This window comes from Lates calcarifer, linkage group LG19 (assembly GCF_001640805.2).
Source record: "Lates calcarifer isolate ASB-BC8 linkage group LG19, TLL_Latcal_v3, whole genome shotgun sequence".
Classification (NCBI taxonomy): Eukaryota; Metazoa; Chordata; class Actinopteri; family Centropomidae; genus Lates; species Lates calcarifer.
The window spans coordinates 9,373,125-9,395,039 of record NC_066851.1 but is presented as its reverse complement, the minus strand read 5'-3'; the positions used below and the strand labels follow the sequence as shown (position 1 = coordinate 9,395,039).

Genomic DNA, 21,915 nt, shown 5'->3' with positions numbered 1-21,915 from the left:
GCTTTTACTGCTGCTCACAGCTCTGAACTCAAAAGAAATCAGGAAAATAACTCATGCGAGTAAAGCAGTAAAATACAGCCACGCCAATAAATATCTGTGACAATAATGCTGACAAGAGTGAAAGAGAGGGAGGGGTCATGTCTGCCATACCCCCCAACAGGCAAATCTGTCATTGTTATGCAGATTGGGTTCAGTGGCGCCTCATTCACTTGAGTTTATTTGATGTGTAAGGAGGAAGATCATTATTTAAGCCAGTTATAGTAGTGCCTTCGCAAGCGTCTCACATCAAGATGGCATGTATTACATGTTTGCCCCAAATCTGGCTTGCTCTGCAAGCAATTTCTGGCTGACTTGACCCTAATACATTTTCCTGCTTTGTGTCTGGTCTCTGCCGCTGTATAAATTATTCAGGAAATGATTGTGGTGAAAAGAGAAGGGAACGTTTCAGTCAAATAATGAGGATGCCGGACCGGGCCATCACTGTAACTTCAGTTTCTTATGCCTTCACACACCACCACCACCCTACCCCCTTAAAAATATTTTGGGTCACAGAGACTGTGAGGATGAGGATTGCACCCTCTACCGAAATAGCCCCACACTGTCCTCCACCCCTCTACTCCCCCTCTCCCTTCACACACCCACAGAAATAACAACCCCTCCTGCCATCCCTGACCCTGTCATTCCATGGATAATGCATTTGACTGAACAGCAGCACGCCAGGCCAATACAGCACCCTCATGTTCTCATGTCACCCACATTACGTGTAAAGGAGACAGAGGGAGAGGGGTGGAGGGTGGTGTGGTGTGAGGGTGGCTGGGTGAAAGGTATCCCAGGTGATGAGGTGAGTAGAGGAGCTCTCCTTTCCATACAGTCACTAGAAACCGTCTTTAAACACACACACACACATGCACACGCTGCTATCAGTTCTTTTGCAACCCAATGAGGGAGTGGGAGGAGGCAGAGAAGGAGGGAAGTGATAAAGAGAGAGAGAGAGAGAGAGAGAGAGAGAGAGGGAGAGAGAGGGGAGGTGGGAGGGAGTGTGTGTGTGAGGGAGAGAGAGAGAGAGGGAGAGAGACAGTGAGCCAGAGAAGGAGAGGGAGAGAGAAGAGGAGGGGATGGAAGGAGCTCTATGGGGCTGTGATATTCTCTCCTTCTGGATGCTGCCTTCCCTCTTCATGGCTTTGTCCCTCCTTTGTACGGTCACCCTGCGTCCCCGGGAGCAGGCACCGGTACACAGACCAGCACTCAGCCGCGGAGCAGGGGATGAATCAGCCCCAACAAAGAGCCTTTGAGATGGCAGTGTGTGCTTCTGCCTGGAGGGAGGAACGCATCAGGCTTTCCCAGGCAAGCGGCAGCCTGCAGTGTGCGCTCGCTTGAGAGCCAGTCCTCCTCGTCGTTGTGTGTACGAGAGAGAGAGAGAGAGGGGAGCGTGTTATGTCCGTGTGTGTGTGTGAGAGAGAGAGAGAGTGGAAACGCGCGTGGATGTGAGTGAACGGTGTATAATAGTGTATGGTTGAGTGTGTATGTGCGCACTCTCGCTACCGATCCTTCCTAGAGGAGAGAGGCTCTCCTCTTCACTGGACGGCAAGGTAAGGGGGATGACTGTTTTTTTTTTTATTTCACCCCCCTGCTTTTCTAATAATGATTTATCCCTCCAGCGTCCCCGTTTCCCCCATTTCCTCTCCACGGGGGGGGCTTAACGTCATTGATGAAGAGCAAGCTCGAGCGTACCGTCGTTAGGTATCAGTTGTGGTGGAGGAAGAAAAGAAGGAGGTGTAGAGGCTGTGAGCAGAATGCAGTGCAGCCAGGTGCTGATGATGTTGGGTGGTGGTGGTGGTGGTGGTGAAAGACAGGGAATAAGGGAAGACTCAGAGGGTTGTTGGATGTGTTCAGTGATGGGCTGCATCTCCAAGAGGAGCACCTTCACCTTCTGCTGCTTCCACCTCTATTTCACAGAAGAGGATGCCAAAAAAATCACTAGTATGTTGTCTGTCTCAAGATGGATCACACTTGACAAATACAGACTGTGCCACTGCCATGGGCACAGAAGCTCCCTGTTTGTACCATTGTGTACTCTAGTGTGTGTGTGTGTGTGTGTGTGTGTGTGTGTGTGTGTGTGTGTAGGCCGAGTTCTCAGGTGATCTTTCTGGTTCTACTAGTGCTTGAGGATTCAAGCTGCTGCTGTATTTACACACTTCAAGGAGATGGACACGGTGGGAAAACAGGGCGCAGGAGAGGACACTGTGACATGTGACATGTTTTCGTGACAAAGTTGTTTCTTCAGTAAATGTATCCATTAGAAAACCTGTCATATGTGGGGTTGCACGAACGTAGGAGGCGATGTTTGAACTGTGCTGTTTGACTTAGACTTATTAAGAAAGAAGGAATCTGCTCGGTGTTGTAGAAAATTGGTGTGTAAAGTCTTTCTTAGAGTCTCTCTATTAGATGCTAAATCCCCAGTGAAAATCAATGCAAGGCTAAGGAGTTTTAAAGAAGTGTATGGATTTTAGTTTTAGTCCAGCTGCACCCGTTTGTGAGCATCAGCATCATCAGCATCCATGTGCCTGCAAGCAAAAACTATGCTCGACCCCTTGTTTGATTCAAACTAAGAGATGTGACTGCACCTGCACCAAACTACTTTCTCTGAATTAGTGTTTTCCCCTGTGCATCTCCTAAGTCTGATGATGATGATGTAACTGAGGCTGTTACAGTCTTAAACTACCATGTGTTTGTGTCTCAGGTTGCTCATTGATATTCAAGGGGGAGCAGGAGGAGGGAGAGGGTAGAGGAGGTGACAGAGAAGGTCTCTTTGCTGCATGCACACACACACACACTGATACACACATACACATACACACACACACACACAGCTGGACATCTGCTTCACCGAGGGTGATATGTACACTCCTGCGTCTTCTGAAGCTGCTAGTTTTTGGAGGTTGTCTCATGTCGCGCATCTTGCTTTCACGCTTTCACCGCCTGACAAGACAGGAAGTGATAGGGGCCTCTCTCTCATACACACACACACACATGCATGAGTACAGTACGCAGGTGTAGGTGGCACATCACTGTCCCATGCCCCATTGCGTTCATGACTGTTTTTCAGGAACGCTTGTGTCATGTTCATGTCAGGCGGAGGAGGGGACAGCGTGCATTACCAGCTTAGCGTCACCACCAGAGCAACAAGACGTCAGGAACTAAAGATTAAAACGGGCTCCGAGTCCCAAATTAGGACAGCGTGCCATGAGTCCCCCCTTCTCCAGGCTGAGAACAGCACCCATGCTGGGTGACAGAGGAGGACGGCAGACTCGGCACAGATTGATGCCTTAAAGGTTCGGAGGTTAAAAATGGTTGGTGATTTGTCCCTGGGAGAGACACGCTGAGGCCTGGGCTAAAAAAACATAAATCAAAGCTTTCATAAGCACATGCACGTACAGTAAAGCTTGCAACCGAGGCCCGGCGCATCAATAAATTAGACCCAAGAGAGAAGAGTTGGGCACATTACAATTGGTCCAGGCTGATCATACGTCTCTATCAGCACAGCGTCAAATTGTTCAAAGCACTTGTGAGAGCCAAGAGGATCTTTAATTAAACAGAGTGTTGGTCAGTGCAGCATTTCCTAACTCTCCTGATTCTAGCCTTTAGTATACATATTGTTATACTGCACAGAGAAGCCCGAGTTAAGAGTGTTTTTCTAGTGATGTGTCAGCATCAGTGGAACTTCCCATAAAAGCCCCAGGATACTAGAAGTGCTGTTTTTACAATGTCATTATGTTAAGGTGTTTGGAGTAGATAGAGAATGTAGCTTTTACTGTACATTAATGTGCACGCTCCTCGCCGCAGGGAGGAACAAACTAGTTTTCGTGTCCGTTTATTCTCGTTCCGGGAAGATCAGTGCCAATATGTCAGGTGACAGAATGATATATGCGCTCTGTCGGATGCAACTGTCCTATCCTCAGATCCCCTTTATACTGTGGCTTGTTTACTGCAGACAGAGCTGCCCAAGATGATGGAGGAAGGAGGTTACATCTTCAAGAACAGAGCGGGCCATGACAACGAGGCAAAAAAACATGTAGAACAAGTTTCAGGGACTGAGACCTTTATTATACCCCTACAATTTTTGCACACTTTACTGTGTTGTAAATTAAATTTTAAGTGGATAACATTGCTATTTTTGTCCATCAATCTACATTCAACATAATGGCAATGGATTGTGAATACTTATGTCCATTTACTCAGCATTTTCCTCATTATTTTCCTTTCAGTCCTCTCACTCACTTCGTCCATCTACATCTGAGTGTTCGGACTCTCCTTTCCTCCCCCACTCTCCCTCCTCCTGCTTCTCCTCCTCCTGTCTTGACCTCTCATTTCTTGTTTCCTCCTGTCAATATTAACTCAGGACTGATGTGTGCTCCTGCGCAGCTGTCTGCCCTTGAAGAACTGACAGCCCACATTGTTGGGCACGGACATCACATTTTGCAATACACTTTCAATCCTCGGGCCTTTTCTTGCCTGCTCAGCGCGCAGAAAAATGACAGACAAGCTCTTCGATTGTTTACTTTCTCAGAAGAGAAGTGCTCTGTGACTTCAAACCTTTTTTCTGACTTAAACTGCTGCATACAGAGGTTTGAGTAAAAGCCTACACATGACGCATCACTGCGAGTTATGTGACATTTGATACACCCTTAGATATGTCACTATCAGTGAACTCTCTGTGTGAATATGGGCCATCCCTGCTTTATCATCATTTGCGCACTCCGTGCACTTTAACTTCCACATGGCCGTTTCTAAACTATAAACTGAAACTAGTCCATAACATTCTCTTCACATGCCCTTGGGTGTGCTCTACATTGTGTCCTTAGCCCTGTGTGGAGCAGATACAGATACAGATACACAGAGGACTAAGAGAGCCGTGTTGTTTGACCACCTTAGAAAAAACTGGCACAGTACATCTTCACCTCCACTTTCCTTTTAGCTCCTGGATCTCCTGTGGTTCTGTTCTTTAATTTTGTGGGTACTGTAGCTCATGTTTTCATTAAATGATTTTAACAATGGTTGATTAATATCAAACAAGACTAATGCGCCATTTACACCAGATATTAAAATGTGACCTGTATCCGTAAATAAAAACACATTAAGGTCAAGGCGTAGTGATCAGAATGTGATCAGATCTGCATGACCACTTCTAGATGTAGTCTGACTCACATTGCGTTCAGCTCTTTGGTAGGTGTAAACGCAATCTGTGACACCTACAGCTGATTTCCCACCACCTCAAATTACTCAAGTGCAAGTTTTGCCCTGGAGGACAGGTATCCGATCTCTATGAGGATAACAAGAGAGCATTACAAATACCAGGAGTAAACGCAAAGGCAAAATCGGATAATTATCTGGCTAATGTATTTAGATCCAGATCGCATTTTAATACCAGGTGTAATTGAGGTCTAAGAGTCTACAGACGTCGTAGTGGCTCTGTGAGGTGTAGATACAGCAGTACTTTGAGCTAATAATAACGTTGGCGTGCGAACATGCTCACAAAAACAAAACTAACATGCAGGTATTGTATTTATCATGAACATCATCTTAGCATGCTAACATTTGCTAATTATTGCACAAGACATAAAATACAGCTGAGGTGGACATTACTTTTGGACAAAGGTTAGGACCAATTGACATTTTGACCTGATGATTGTGCTGGATGAAAACTTAAGGGGTCAACAAATTGATTACAATCCATCCTGAGGGGGACATGAATGTGAAGCAAATGTTATGGCAATCTGTCCAATAGTTATCGAGCTATTTCAGATGGGACCAAAGTGCTGAACTGATACACGCTAGCGTGGCTAAAAAGGCAAAACTGTGCTGGTAAGCGTAGCCACATTTACAACAAGGGTGACTTTACAGAGACAGTAGATGCATGTTACTCTCCAGAGTGCTTCGTATTCCAAGTGCTTTGTTGTGCATGATGTATCAGACTGCTAGCATGAAATATGCATGGCAGCAACGTGTTATTCCATGTCATTGAATGCAGCTTATTACATCACTTGTCGTCTCCTATTGACAATCCCTCCGTGTCTGTAGAGGTGACTTCAAAGAGAAAGCAGACATCAACTTAAATCATAAACACTGCTATTGTACTGTCCGGTCACGGCCAGCGCTTCTGTACCTCTTTCACGCCTTCAGATGGTGTGTGTGTATGTGCATGTGCGTGTGTAACAAGGAAGAGATGACCAACCAAGGACCACCACCCCCACCCCCCTGCACCCCCTCTTGAGAGGCAGTCTCATTACACTCAAAGGGCAAAACGGTCATCATAATGAAGCTGATAGAGGAGCAATCTCTAAGCCCTCCACACTGCACTGCAGAGTGCAAAAACAGCAGTTAAGACCTCGATGTCTATCTGTGCCACTATGAAATAGATGTAGCCCCCCCCCCCCCCACGGTCATTCAGTATAGCAGGATTATGCTTATACACGCACCGACACACACAAAAAGAGGATTACCTCATCTCCATCGTCTCCCACCCTCACCTCACTATTTGACATGAATCCTGTACAAAATAAACACGTCGTCTGCTGCCAGAGTGGGGTAGAAGGTTGGGAGGGGGGGTGGGGTGGGGGATGACGTGTCCTAAAATTGGATCAGTGAAGGACTGAACACCATACTAATCCTGTGAACACAGTCACCTGCACACTCACTACATTTCTGCTATGCACGCCAAACAAAAAAAGGATAGATAGACAGAAGCAGAATTCAGGGCGAATAGAAAAAAAAAATCATTCAACAGAGCTTGGAGCACTAACATCGAACAAATCCAATATCTCTTATCTCTCCATCCCCTCCCACTCATCCGCAACTCCTGCTCGGGGTGGTTTGAACATGAGAGGAAGGCGAGCACGTCCTCTCCTCTTCTGTCATGTTGTCTGTGGGAAACATATGGATTGCCTGGTTGCATTCCTGCGTGGCATCATGAGAGGCCCGGCCGCCGTGCCAGGTGAAGACGCTCCATCCAGTCAGTGAGGTTGTAATTGGATCTTCATTTGAGCTTGGAATAGGGATGGGATTAATTGAAGAATCTCCGCAGAGAAATTGGATCTACTTGCATTTTTCTTTTCAGAATTTGCATGCTTTGTCATCTTTTTTTTTTGTAAGGTTTGTGTTTAATCAGACTTCACAAGCAGATTTACCACCAACAGCTCTTTCACTCATGATTTTCTGTGTGTGAGATTTTATTTCTCAATGACGGGATTTGTGCGTTTCCAGGTCATGCATTTGGATCTATTTAATTTTTTTCCCCCACTCTTGCAAATAGTTGCAGAGATGGAAATACCTAATGTAGCACAATTTTTTAGAGTGACCTCATCCTCTTTGGCTCCTCATATCCCTGACAGCAGCTGGCTGGAGTTTTTTGCCTCAGCACTTTGATAGATTCAAGACAAGCCACTGAGGCATAGGGTCAAGTCCCTGCAGTTTTCAGGGATGTGACCAGAAAGTGTAATTATGCTGCCATGCAAGTTCAGCTCTGCGCATACGTATTATACGATGGGGCTCAGAAATCAATAGCGTATTGTTATCAAGACAGTCATAAGCTTGCGGAGTCAGAGAGGTCAATATAAGGCCAGTTGCATGTGATTAAAGCTTGTAAATCAATAATTGCATCAACTTTCCAATTCATTTTGCCTGGGCAGGAATCAACAAGGAGTATGTGTGCGTGTGTGTTTCCACTTGCTTTAATATCACAGTGGTTAGTTTGTGTTTCCAGAGTCTTCAGAGGGGAACAGTGGTCGAAAATGAATAATGAATGCTGTGATGTCTTTGGTTCTCGGCTGCTTTGAAGTCATGAAGCTTGATAAAGTACCGTACAAAGCAGCCGTCCTATTTGTGCTGGTATCACCCCATTACTGCTGGCAGTGCAGGACTGTAGCAGTTTGCATTTCACTCATGAGTAAATATTGATTGATCTGCTTGTAAAAGGGATACATGAGCGCTATGTGTAAATATTTGCTCAGGCAATGCCAACATCTGCACGTTGAACAGCTATCTAAGCAGATAGTCTCTTGTTCAGCGGAACCAGAAAAAAAAAAAAAACAGATCGCAGTCTTCTGTTTTGCAGCTTGTTTTCTCAGGCATTCGTTATTAACAAAGCAGTCACAATTGGTGGTTAAAAGCCTTTCTGTATCTGTAGGAAGGAAACCGGGTCCCTCTCTCTCTAATACACCCAGGTCTGACTGGAATCTTGGCCCCCACTCCTCTCTCCCCCACCTCCTGAGAGCCCTCACACCATAATGTTGCTGTCAGATAACATTAAAGTCCTTCCCAGCACCACATTGTGTACATAGGGAGAGCACAGAGTGATACACTTATGCAACACTTAGCATATTAGCCTTGTGACTGAATTATCCTTGGAGGGTGACATGTCTCTCCAAGCAGTGCACCCCCCCCCACCCCAAAACCACACAGTTTCTCTCTCTCATCCTTACCCCACCCTCCTATAATGAGACAGGTTTAACTGATGTGTGACCGGTGGGCCTGACCTCCTTTTACCCTCCGGTGATGCGGCGAGGTGAGCACCGTGGGTTAGTCACCGATGCACCTCATAACAGGCGTCGTTGATGCCGATTAGAGCCGTGCTGGTCTGAGGGCGGAGGTGGAGAGAGGAGAGGCTGCCAGCATGATCGTCTGCTGGGCTGCAAAACTCATTTCCTCAACTCCCACCATTTCACAGTGCATGATGGGAGATTGTATCTGATATTCTCAGCGCACCTTTGGGGCTTCTGCACTGGTCACATACTTCAGTGCCTTAAGTGCTACATTCTACTAAAAGAAACAAGGGTATACAGTTATGCTAACAGCTCTGTGAGGCTGTACTAAGATTTAAACCTGAGCTAAATGGTCTCATTAGCATGATAACATGCTCACAATAATGCCAGCATGTTGATGTTTGGCAAGTATATCTTAGTTTAGGATGTTAGCATGCTAACATCTGCTAATTAAACTACAGGTGCACCTGCTGGTAATTAGTTTGACACTTGGTGAAAGGCATAGCCAGAACATGTACACTCTGTGGCTAGTCTTCGACCTTGAAGACTGAATAAAGGGAGTTGTCTAAATGATTTGGGTATGCAAATTGTTTTGTATTTTTTAGGCCCTGACTGGTCACACAAATCCCAGCTGTCTCTTTTCTGTCTTTGCTAAGTGTGGTGTTTTGTCATAATTACAGCAGCAGAAAACACTAAGCACAGCTGAGGCTGATGGGAATGTTATTTGTTTTGTAGGTACTTGATTCAGGTATTAGATGGAAGATTCTCCACTCTATCCAGTGGCTGTCAAGATATTTTAATAAAGAATTAAAATGTCAACTTCATGGTTGTGCAAGAGGAAAAGTCAGGGGATCACCAAAGTCAGCGGGATGTGTCATCTGGGAACCATGAATTTCTCTTCAAAATTTCATGGCAATCCATCCATTAGTTATGGAGCTATTTAAGTCTGGAGCAAAAGAGGTGGACCCACTGACAGACTGACCAACACACTGGCATTTCTGTCCCTAGAGCTACGCTGCTAGCTTAGCTGGCCAGGACGTCCATAGCGTGAGCTACATGAAACAGTATTAATACTAATCATGAGACTTAAATGTGAGTGATTATCTAGCAGTGCAGCTGTGCAGCTGAGGAAATGAGATGTAATGTATTTAATTATTTCACTACACTTGAATGGAAAATAAAGCTGAACATACAGTAAACCAGAGTCAGTGGCTTGCCAAATGCAGGACCATCCATTCAAGGATTAAGTGGTTACCCTCTCTGCAATCAAGGGCACACGAGCTACTAATTAGAATAGGATATGAAAGGGTTATAAAAGGGTTCTGAAGGATAGCCTGCCATAGTGTATTTGTGTTTGTGTATATATATATACACATATATAGTGTGTGTGTGCATGGGTGTTTGTGTCTGTCTGTTGTACTCGTCCTGCTAATGCACTGAAAGCCTGTGGGCGCTGGCCAACCCGGCCGCGTGCTCATCAGTAAAAGGGCACAGAGAATGAATAAGCCTTAATTGACCAGATATCCTTCATTACACATGTGCTCACAAATCCATCCGCTCTCCTTGGAGCTGTTCTCCAAGGCACAAGCTCGTGACAGCCAGTGAGGCAGCGTGGGACGTACACGTTCCATGTCTGGGATGTCGCCATTTAAATATTTTCTCCCATGCAGCAAGAACATCTGCTGTCAGAGTTTTATTTGAATACACCTGGTCATAGAGTGGACAGTAAAAGGAGAGTGGCTAGTGGCTACATCTTTTTTTTTGATCACTAAGGCAGGAGAGATTTGCTTATGTTCAAATTTCAAGATAGTAAAAACGTGTTGTATGTGATGTTGGGGCCCAGTTTATTAAAGGCTGAATGTATTTCTCCACAGGGACATTTTGAAGCAGGCAGGCTGTCGTCCTCGTGGACCTGAGGATGTTTCGCAAAAAGAAAAAGAAGAGGCCTGAGATATCAGCGCCCAAGAACTTTGAGCACCGTGTCCACACCTCGTTTGACGCCAAGCGCGGCTGCTTCGTGGGCCTGCCAACGCAATGGCAAAGCCTGATAGAAAACCTGCGCAGGCCCAGACCCATGGTGGACCCTTCCAGGATTACAGAGGTGGAGCTGAGGCCAAAGAAGGTACATCACACCCTCCATTTGAAGCTTTATTGATCCTGTAACCTTTTCTTTAGCTGATCACTAATGACTAGCACACCACCACCATTTAACCAATCACAATGAGCTGTCATGCTAGAAGTCCAGTTTTAATCTCTGATGATATACGGCTTCTTGTATTGATGCAGATGGATCCTTCAGTGCCTTAGAGAGATCCTGCTGTCTCAGAAAAAGCCATAATCCTCTGATGACGGCGCAGAGGAAGGGGCTGCTCCCCTCCCCATCTTTTTTATTTTCTTATCTATCATGGGGCTGGGCTAATGACCCTGCTGTGTACACTGCCTGTACAATGTTGAATACTCAGAGGGGCCACAAGATTTATTACTTCACGCGGGCAATTAATAACAGTCTGTGGCGCCTTCCCACAGATGTCAACCAGAAAGGATAAAAAAGTGCAGGTACAGCAAAGGAAATGCCAGTGAGTGATAAAGCCTGAAAATCTCTGGATTTCTACACTTCACTGAGCGTACTGTCAATGCTGTTTGTGACCCTCCGGAAAGAAATAAATAAACGGAGAAAACACGAACATTTCATTAACACCATGATGTGATTAGATTGTGCAAGATGAGAACCATCATGTCAGCATTTAGATTTATGGTTTTAATGCCATCATCAATATGAGTTTGGTGTTACCCACAAGACCCTTGTAAAGCATAAATGTTAGTCATTTCAACCCATCAATTCGCTCATCTCATTTCAAACTATTATCACAGCATATTCTAAAATAGGATATCTCACCAAGGCCATTATCACCTGCCATTCACTCCTCTCTGAGAGGTGCTACAGTATGTGAGATGTCATCTGACCTCTCCCCATTGTGCAGATGTAATGGCAGTGAACCAGAGAAACAGGAGACATTGTTGACTGGCTGTGAACTGAACATGACTCTACCCCGAGACTGTCTAATCAGCCACCATGCACTCCCTCTTACAGTTGCAACACTAACGCTGTTCTGGCAAAAGATCTTAAGGGTGTCTGATCATTTTATATCAGTTTAAGCCCTTTGCCTCTGCTGAAGATGCATACCACCTGAAAGGTCATAGGAGCAGTTATCTATAACATCTCATCATTTACAGCACAGGAGCATTTTTAGAGGCTCTGTCTCTAGTGAGTCTGTTGAGACACTTGCTTGTTGTATTTGTCAGTGTATTGTCAGATTCGAAGCCACTGGCGAAATTATTTAAAGTTGCTGTCTTTGAAGAATGACAAAGATGTCCTTTACAGATTCTCAAGTCTAAATTTAACTCGCCTCTGAGCAATGATTATGTCAGCCTCATTATTCCTCTCAGTCTGAAATCTTTCTATAATGTGATCATAGCATGCACAATGTGATAAAGATAAAGGCCTCTCCTCTTTCAGACCATTGTGCGTGGGAGCATGATCGGTCACGGGGACTACATCGCAGCCATGATCAACGATATGAGCCGTCTGTCTGTGACCAGCTCCAACTCTCTGAGGAAGAGCAGCCCCTCGGCCAGGAAGAGGGCTCAGTCCCTGGGGAGGCTGGGGGAGGTGAACGAGGGAGACACCTACCAGTACGAGGGTCTGACCCAGGATGACGAAGACGACGACGATGACGAGGGTCAGAACCAGTGGAGGGACAGGGCCAGGAACATCCACAGCGAGACCAACACCCCTTACTTGGGCATGAAGAAGAGCATCACTCTGCAACCCAACGGGATCTTGCCAAAGGCCAAGTCCACCTATGAAGTAAGCATGAGCTCTCAGGAGGGACCTTTGCAGCCGGCTCAGGCCCAGAACATCCCAGTGCCCAGTCACGGGGCTTATTTGGGCGGTGAGTTGGGCAGCCCTCAGGAAAGAGTGATATGGAAGAGAGATTTCCAGCTGCCAAGGGGAATGCCACCAAATCAGAGACCTATAGCTTGTTTCTACAGCCCAGCTATGACTGTACAGCAGCCCCATGGTGATCAAGGGACAGTTACTACAGAGCTACGGCCCAATGTGCCGATGTACATGCACCCACAGAACAGCCCTGGGAGGCCGTTCTCCTCCTATGACCTGAAGGTAAGCCTGACATTACTGCAGTTTCTTTGCAATCTTTGCAGCCATTAAGTGCACTGCTAATACATAATTCATAGAATACACAATATATGCATATTTCTGCTAATGCTATGTACATCATATTATTAGTTCTTGGCATGTTTTTACATGAGTAATGAATGCATTAAATGCAAGATTTTTGTCAAGAAATCACAAGAGATCATTTTTGTGCTTAACTTTAGCAAGGCAGCATATTGACTGGCTTTATATTAAAGGTGATTAAAGTTCTGGGGTTCAGTATTTTATTTAATTCTAGTGTTAAAATATGATATGTAGGTTTAAAGTGCCAGTGGGGTTGTTAAATTTGAGAGATGGCGTGTCTGGCAAAATGTCAGCGGGAGGCGAGTGCATATGGCAACATCTTTACATGGGTCATATCAGGTGAAGTGGATGCAGAGCGAGAGTGAAAGACTTGATTTACATTAAGTTTTAAAGCAGGTCTTGAACCACAGGCAGGCAGCCAACTCCCTCTCAGCTCCCACCCTTAATGGTCCTGACCTTTTTTTTTTCCTGTCGTGCAGGCAGAGTCGACGGTGAGGTACCACTCCAGCTTCCTGCCCACTGGCACCAGCAGCCCTCTTGTGGGCGGCATCAGACCCCAGCGGACGGTGCGTTCCTCAGCTAGCTACACCCTAGGCCTGTCCCCTAACATGGGACTGAGGCCCAGCGGTCCTGACCCCTTCCTCAGACACTCTGGGTGCCCCAACCCTCCTTACCCCAGGCAGGACAGTCCTTCCCAGCCTCGACCCTCCCCTACAGGCTCGCTAGCCACCAGTCCCCCCGGCACCTGCTCCCCTGCCTTTAGACCCCCGCAACACCCTTCACCCAGGCCACCCCCAGACCCACCTAAGGTGACCCATGAACAGTTCAAAGCTGCCCTGCAGATGGTGGTGGACAAGGGTGACCCTCGGTCTTACCTGGAGAACTTTGTGAAGATCGGGGAGGGCTCGACGGGGGTGGTGTGTATTGCCACGGAGAAGCACAGCGGCAGGCAGGTAGCGGTGAAGATGATGGACCTGCGGCGGCAGCAAAGAAGAGAGTTGCTGTTTAATGAGGTACAGTATTCAACTAGGAACAAAGTGAAAACAGGCACAAAGAAATATATCAAGGCAAAGTGTGCTGCGTTCTCACTTACAGAAACACAAGCTCAGGCTTGTTTTTCCTTGTGATTTAGCTTTTACTGCTCACTTAGGGGAGCACACAAGTTTGTCTCTGTCTCGATTTAAAGGGACAACAATTTTACAAATGAAAATCTGTCTACTTATCATGAAAAATGCCCTCTGTGGCTTCAGAGGAAGCTTTCCAAAGTCAGAGAAAATGACCCTGATGGTGTCATCTGGGTTATCTCACCTTGGGCTTAGAGAATTTTTAATAGAAAATCAGCAAGAGATGCAGTTCATGGTCAGTGCCTCAACCCTTAAGCTACAGGGGCACTCCTGCTGCACTGATTATGACTATTCATTTTCAATCTGTTTCTCACAAGTCCTTTAACTTGGCAGAAGTGCTACACTAAATTGCTGAAATGCCCCTCCAGTGTTGGAGAACTGAAATCAAGCTATACGAATGCTTATGTCTTTTGTCCACTGGGTTTTAATGCAAATGTTTTGTGATGCAGGTGGTAATCATGAGGGACTATCAGCACAGGAATGTGGTGGAGATGTTTAAATCTGCCCTGGTGGAAGAGGAGCTGTGGGTTATCATGGAGTACCTGCAGGGTGGAGCACTAACCAACATCGTGTCCGAAACCAGGTACAAATACCACAAAGATAGAGTGTCTTAGTCCCTCCTTAAAAAGCTGCATTTGGTGCATTCTGCCTATAGTTATGATATCATCTTTAATAACTAATTCAACCACAAGGGGGTAGTGTGGTATCGGCTGGTGTTGATCCCAGCAGCACAAAGATTCACAAAGACTGTCATTCACTCTACTCCTGCACTGCGAGCATGCTACTTTTCTCAGGGGGAACATAACAATTTAATAACATAATCGAATATGTGCATGTTTAGATAACATGTGGAAAGTCAATTTTGGGTGCAAATTTGATTTCCTGGTGTTGTCACAGTGTTCAGTAGCGCATACATCAAAAATAAGGAAAACGTATTGACCAGCGGCAGGGGAATTTTTGTCTGGGTGTAATTGTTTTTGAGCTGTCAGTGTGTTTTATATTATTAACAGATGGCTGGCGCGATCTCCATAGGGTGACCTCGGGGTTAGATCGCTTGACTCAAAGGGATAAAAAAAAAAATCTCTCAGGCCAGATGACATATAAAATGAGCCAGCTGTCCCAGCCACTCCTTATCAAGGATTAAGATAATCAGTATATTGACGGAACAATCAGGAATAAGATTCCTTTGCTTCTTCGCTTTTCCTGCCTATTTCTTTTCACAGTATAAGCCTCCATATTAATGCAGGGGGGCTTTCTCCTAATGTAGTTTTAAATGTCTTTTATATATGTGTGGGGGAATCAGCACTTTGTGAGGTAATTGTTACCTCATGTTACCTTGCTTTTCAGTGGACACCTGACCTTGCTTGCAGTTTGAAAATGGCTTTTTGCCTCCTGGCTCTTATGCCTTTACGTTCTACTTGTAAAAAAGAAAAAAAAGTTGCATTAAAACTGTAGAGGGATGAACATGTTTTGTTAGTCATTCTGCTGCGTGGGAGTTGTTGTTTTGAACCCTGCACTCTTTATCATTGCCTTTAATGCGCTGTGATTCATGAATTTCGACTTTCTGTGCTCTCGATTTGTTGTAATTCGTAATGGAAAAGTGTGAAATGTTAATGTAAAAGCTGTTTGTCTGTGTGTATAAACTTATGTGTGTGTGTGTGTGTTGTCCTGCAGGCTGAGTGAAGAGCAGATTGCCACAGTGTGTGAAGCTGTTCTGCAAGCCCTGGCCTATCTCCATTCACAGGGAGTCATCCACAGAGACATCAAGAGTGACTCTATACTACTCACATTAGACGGAAGGGTATGCTATGCTTTCTTTCTTTCTTTCTTTCTTTCTTTCTTTCTTTCTCTCTTTCTTTCTTCCTTCCTTCCTTCCTTCCTTGTTGCCTTCTTTCCTCCCTTCCTTAAGGTCTCCCCTTTGTCTCTCCCAGGTCAAGCTTTCAGACTTTGGCTTCTGTGCTCAGATCAGTAAGGACATCCCTAAGAGGAAGTCTCTAGTGGGGACACCCTATTGGATGGCTCCTGAGGTCATCTCCAAATCACCATATGGCACTGAGGTGAGGATCCATGCGTCCAACTCTCACTCACGCTGATTAACAGTGGTGATTCTCTGTCACATAGCGTAAATGCCAGCAGTGGCCATCTGTGCAATGGGATCTGTGACATAATTTTGCTTTGTGGTGGTGCACCAGGTGGATGTTTGGTCGATGGGTATCATGGTGGTGGAGATGGTAGATGGAGAGCCCCCGTACTTCAGCGAAACCCCTGTAGCAGCTATGAAGAGGCTGAGGGATGAACCGGCTCCTACTGTACGAAACGTCAGCCAGGTATGAGAGTAGAAAGCACACTCACACACTCACACACACGTATTCTTTCTTTTAAAATGCTACATGTAGCAATTTTAGCCATGGTAGTGGTGTCTTTCCAGGACTACCATTTTGGGCCTTGTTGTCTTGTTCTTGAAATGAATGTGCCCATTGCTCTCTGGTCCAGATCTCCCCAGTTCTAAAAGACTTCCTGGACCGTATGCTGACTCGGGACCCCCTAGAGCGGGCCAGCGCCACTGACCTGCTGGAGCACCCCTTCTTGCTGCAGAGCGGCTCACCTCAGTGCCTGGTCCCACTGGTGGAGCAGTACCGCAAGCGCATGTCCCGCTGCTGACCCCTATGGGGCTCCCAGTATACCCGACACCCACCCACCCCCACAGTCTGACCTGTCTAGGCCTCGCACCAGGGGTCCAACTCCTCTAGCACCCCAAGCCAACAGGAGATCAGCTCCAGAGAAGCAGACCCAGACAGCATGTTGCTGCCAGAGCAATAGTGGCAGGACAGCGAGTTTGGCTGACAGACACCGCATGGTCTCGGGCATGAGAGAAGCACTTTAGGAGTCAGTCAAAGGCAGCATGCAATTCCTCAATTCGGACTTGATCCGAATATCGATTGGCTTCCTGTAACATTCAGTGGGATTCAACACAACACAACGTGGTGCATATCAACTGATAGCAAAAATCAATATTCCACGTAACTATATGTAATGAACACGTGCTACTCTAAATATCCTTTATAGTGTTCATAGTGGGCATTATTGCTAGCCGTGTAAAGCTTCTAAAGCTGGTCTTAGGCTCAAACCACAGTAGCTCATTGTGACATTATTAAGGAAGGATAAAGTTACCTCTGCACACTCTCTGCTGTGGAAACTGGACAACAACATGGTCGGTACACTCTACAAACACTGACAGTAGACTCTTTGCATGGCCAAATGGAGGCACACCTGGCCTGATGTGAATGCTTGAATATGTACCAAACTGGGATGTGAAAGACAATTCTCCTTTATTAGCATAATAAATGGGTAGATGAAAGCCCAGCTGCTACTATTGGGCTATTGGAAAAATCACTAGTACCATATTCCTCTTTTTCATATTTATTCTTTATTTCCAAAAGGTGTTGTGGGTTGTTTGTATGATGTGAATTTGAAAATAAGGTTTCATTATTAAGTATGGACTTGAAATATAAGCAGATAAATTAATAATGTAAATAAAAATACAGGATATTAGGTCCTTATACCTGCTGATACACTGCAGTAAATTATATGAGATGAATTCAAAATTTTACTTTTCCTTACTGAAATGTGAGTGTATAGTTTGTGTGTGTGTGTTTGTGTGTGTGTGTGCATGTGAGCACAGGGTGTGTGCGGGCGTGCTTGAGGTGACATCTCAGTGTTTGCTTCTGATAAAACCCTCTTTGTATTGTGACAGACTTTTTAAAAAACCCACAAGATGTGTGTGTCGCTCCCCAAAAAGATGTGTACGACTGTATTTGCATTTGTTTGCCTAGATAAAGCACACAGGCCTGGCATGTGATGCTGCAGGATGTCCAACCTGCTGAGAAACACTTTGCACATAGTCTTTGTATTCTGACACGGATACATGTTGACATGTTTCATGTATTTCTATCTCTGTGTGGATCATTCATGGAAAAGAGAATTACATATTTTAATTTTGTATAAATCAATAAAAGATGCATATTGAATCAGAATTCATTTAATCCTGCATTTTCCTCACACACACAGTCAGATGCATGCACAAATACAGGCTGAATATGCTGGTGTTTGAAAGGATTTATTAGGTATTCAGCAGGAATCATACAGTGCACAGTCACTGAATATCTTTAAGCAAAATACATACAATATTTCTTATAAACACAGAAGCAATATCAAATACATTTAATCCCATACAATATAAATCTTATATGTGAAACAAAATAATTATTTTAGTAGCTCACAGACTGATATTATTTTATAAATTATTTCAAATATAGAATAGCAAAATTGTATGCAGCTGTATGCAACTGAAGCTTTAAACTGATGTTTTTTTCAATAATAAACACTGAAAAAATTAATAAACTGCAACATTAGCAAAGACTAATTATGTGTCTCAGTAAATAGAATATATCACCAAGCAACCAAGCTTCATTGTCAGAATAATAAGTGTTGTAAAAATTTCTCTGCCATCTCTGTTGCTTGACACTGTCCTTGTTCTAATCAAGGGTGGACTGAGACGAGCAGCTTTCAAATTCACACTTCACTCCACTGATGCTGTCAACGCTCGGCTGGCTGTTGACCTGCTGGTGCGTGTGTGAGAGAGGGAAGGTCTCTGAGCGGGACATCCGCCCTCTGCCGTTCGAGGAGCCTGACGAGCAGTCTATCACCATCCTCATGAATTCTGGTGCCGTGAAGCGACGCAACAGTCTGGTCCCCAGGCCGATGAACCCCGGGGTGCGACCGGGGAGCTTCCCTGACTCCATCTCACCTCTGGCAAACAGTAGCTTGTTGTTTCTGCTTGTCAGGCCGAAGCTTCCCCTCTTCTGCTGCTCTCTCCTGCCTGAAGCCATGTCATTAGCCTCTTCTTTCTGTGATTTGACATTCTCCTCAAGTGCTCTCACGGGCTGACTCTTGCCGCTTAAAAGAGGTTTTGGCACTGAGAGAGTTTTGTCAGCATCGTTTGTCAGGCCCCGGGTGTTTCCTTGACATTCCATCTTGTCTATCAGACATCTCTCATCCTGTAGCGAGGCTCTCTTTAATTTGCTGGCTGACAGGCTTATGTCTCGCACATCACCCTGATAGGACTGCTTTCTGCTGCTCAGAAGGTCCAGGTTAAATGACTTTGCTTTTCCCCAGAGAGGAAAAGTCACTGGTGTTTGCTCTGAGAGTCCATTGTCTTGGCTGACATCTTTCTGGCTTGGCTCCGGAAGAGAGTTCAGTGTTTTAGCCCCTCTTAGCTCTCTGAGCTGGCAGTTTTGTAGTTGTTTGGCAGTAAAGAAAACGCTATGATCACCCTCAGTTTGGCTTTTCTCTAGCTGAGGAGGCAGTGCCCAGCTGTGGCGATGGTTGTCCTCTTGAGACTGGCTCCTGGGACACTTGAAGCGGTTCCACAACCCGCTGCCATCTCCGATTTTCAGCTGTCTCTGAAATACCCCGGGCAGATGGTCTTCATTCAACTGCTTGGAGAACCTCTCCAGAACATGCCTAGGGAGCCTGTTGGGGAGCCGGTACTCTCCTTCACCAATGGTACCCACATCAGCGGGCAGATCGTCTGCACCAACACCTCTCCTGCAAGGGAAGTTCAGAATCTGGACACACTGGTTGTGTCCGAAGAAGTTGGCCACCTCAATGGCAGAGTGACCAGCATTATTGGTTCTGTCCAGCCTCAGCCCCAGTCTTTTGAAAGCTCGGACCAGGAACTCCAGAACCTGACTGTGCCCAGAGAAGGCAGCATACATGAGAGAGCTGTTACCCCAGGTGTCAGAGATGTCCGGGTCTGCGTTGAACTGCACCAGGAGCTTCACAACATCCAGGTGACCCATCTCACAGGCATGGCTCAGGGCTGTGCGACCATCCTCATCCTGGCAGTTGACATCAGCCCCTTTCTCCAGCAGTAGCCGGGTGAACTTGGCCCTGGTCCCGGGGTCTTGCAGGCAGACGGCATACATGAGCGGGGTGCGGCTGTTTTCAGTCTTTGAGTTGATAATGCGTCCGTCCAAGGCGTCCAGTATGAAGCGTGCAAGGTGAACTTTACCACCATGCATGGCGTCTAGGAAGGTCTTAGTGCCAGAGCCCTGGCGCAAATCTTTCGGTCGCATCATTATTGAGCAGCTACTTGTGGAGCCAAGCCTTTGAGCGAGCTGTGAAAGAAGGTGACAAGGAGGGAGAGAAAGTGTGCAGCAAGTTCTCTGAGGCTGTCTGTATTGACAGCGAGTGCATTTACCTCAGAGTAAGACTCAGAGAGGAGCTGCCAGTGTTTTTATACCTCCCTCTCCACATGCCCTCCCCACGTTGCCTAGGAAACAAACGTCTGAGGACCATTATGCAGTGGCAGCATCCATTCAGTCCAAGCACTCTCTGCCTGGAGAGAAATATATGCTATTTGAACAGAATAATTACTCAAGGAGAAAAACATGGCTGGTGTTTTTCATGTGAGGTCTGTGAGGTTAACTTAAATGTGTCCTTTTTACTTTTCTTTGATGCAAATGAACTTAATTAACAAATTCCTGCTGCTGATAGAATAGTCAAATATAGAAAAGGACAATCCTGCATTTTGTGGAACCTGTGAAGGGTGCATTTTGTTGCAGTCCCATTTACATTCGAGAATATGTTGTTATCAGGACTCTTACCAAAGGTTTGAACAAAAACTGAAATCAGGCTTTGAGAGCTCACTTCAAAGAGAGGGAGATGACATTTTTTTTTCTTCCCAATGTGCCTTTTTAAATACTGCATCCATCCATCCATCCATCCTTACATACATACATACACCCTGTATCTCTGCCTGTAGTTAGCTTCATCCACAAATTATAATACAGTGCAACAAGTTCATATTGTGCTACTCCAGTGTGCCTCAACTCTCTCAAGGTTTCATTATAATGACTTTGCCTGAAGGTCTTTTTTTCATGGAAAATATTGAATTCAGCGAACTCCATGTGAAAGCCTTGTTTAATTGGCTTACTAAGTTGGAAAAACTAAAAACAGTGCCCGGCTGATGTGATGAGAGAGCTTCATTAAACAATCCAGTCCTCTCACTGACCTGCATCCATTAAATCACTTAGATTTAGGGACAAGACCTCTGTTTGTTTGAGGATATCAGGGTGATGATCTGTCGCTCTCTGAAGTAACACTGAAAATAAAAGTTAAATGCCCATGTGATTATGGACCACTCTTCTAAATATAATTGTTCACAGCTGCAATAGCACTGACAACAGTAGTGTCATTGGAGTACATCTATCCTGTGCCTTAAGACAAGGTCAAGGTGTGCGCATAATAACCGAAAAGGAACCTTTCACACAGCTGTTTCTCCTCTACAAGACGGGACTTCATTTTAATTGCTAATATAAATCTCAGCAGGACCAAAACTGTGCCAAACAGTAGAGGTGAGAGAAATATTGCCAGGGTTTCCACTGTCCTCAGTGTTCACCATCCGGCTTCATCAAACCCACAGCAGGTCCCTTATTGCACCAACAGCCGTTCACTCACCTAAACATGGAGGAAGATTCATCAGCGGTTCAACACTTTTTCCTGGGTGTTTTAACGCTGGATGGAAGCCATTCTGTAAATACAGACGTATTGTTTTCATCAGTCAAGTAATATCACTGTCACATCTTTTTATAACAAGGTCATATGATGGCAACATCTCAATAGGTTTAAGCTCTTATAATGCCAGAGATGCTGCTCTAGATTTAGCTTCACAATGCCTGGGTCCACAAGTGTTAGGCCCTCAAAGCATATACATGCTTGTCAACTGAAAAGAAGGAGTAACTCAATCTTATAATAAATAAGACTGAATCACTGATAGATGCAGGCCTGTGGTTAAACAAAACTATGAGTTTACAGCCAAGATAGCATTTTCAAGAGATTAGTTTTACAAAAATTGTCATAAAGTATAAGGCAAAATGACATTTTTTCATATGGGGACCTGAATGCCTGTGCCAAGTTTCATGACAATCCA

At 45.3% G+C, this 21,915-nt stretch overlaps 2 protein-coding genes across 2 annotated transcripts; one reads left to right on the top strand and one right to left on the bottom strand.

The window, feature by feature from the left end:
* The first annotated feature begins 1,043 nt into the window (after positions 1 to 1,043).
* On the top strand, positions 1,044 to 17,956 carry LOC108892603 (serine/threonine-protein kinase PAK 6). The gene is made up of 9 exons (XM_018690257.2): positions 1,044 to 1,589; positions 10,412 to 10,659; positions 12,055 to 12,720; positions 13,278 to 13,811; positions 14,372 to 14,505; positions 15,597 to 15,723; positions 15,854 to 15,979; positions 16,115 to 16,249; positions 16,416 to 17,956. The coding sequence occupies exons 2-9, from the start codon at positions 10,456 to 10,458 to the stop codon at positions 16,581 to 16,583; spliced, it is 2,094 nt and encodes a 697-aa protein (XP_018545773.1). The 5' UTR covers positions 1,044 to 1,589; positions 10,412 to 10,455; the 3' UTR covers positions 16,584 to 17,956.
* A 67-nt stretch (positions 17,957 to 18,023) lies between these two features.
* On the bottom strand, positions 18,024 to 20,211 carry LOC108892604 (inversin-A). The gene has a single exon (XM_018690258.1). The coding sequence runs from the start codon at positions 20,060 to 20,062 to the stop codon at positions 18,458 to 18,460; it is 1,605 nt and encodes a 534-aa protein (XP_018545774.1). The 5' UTR covers positions 20,063 to 20,211; the 3' UTR covers positions 18,024 to 18,457.
* Between the last annotated feature and the right edge of the window lie 1,704 nt (positions 20,212 to 21,915).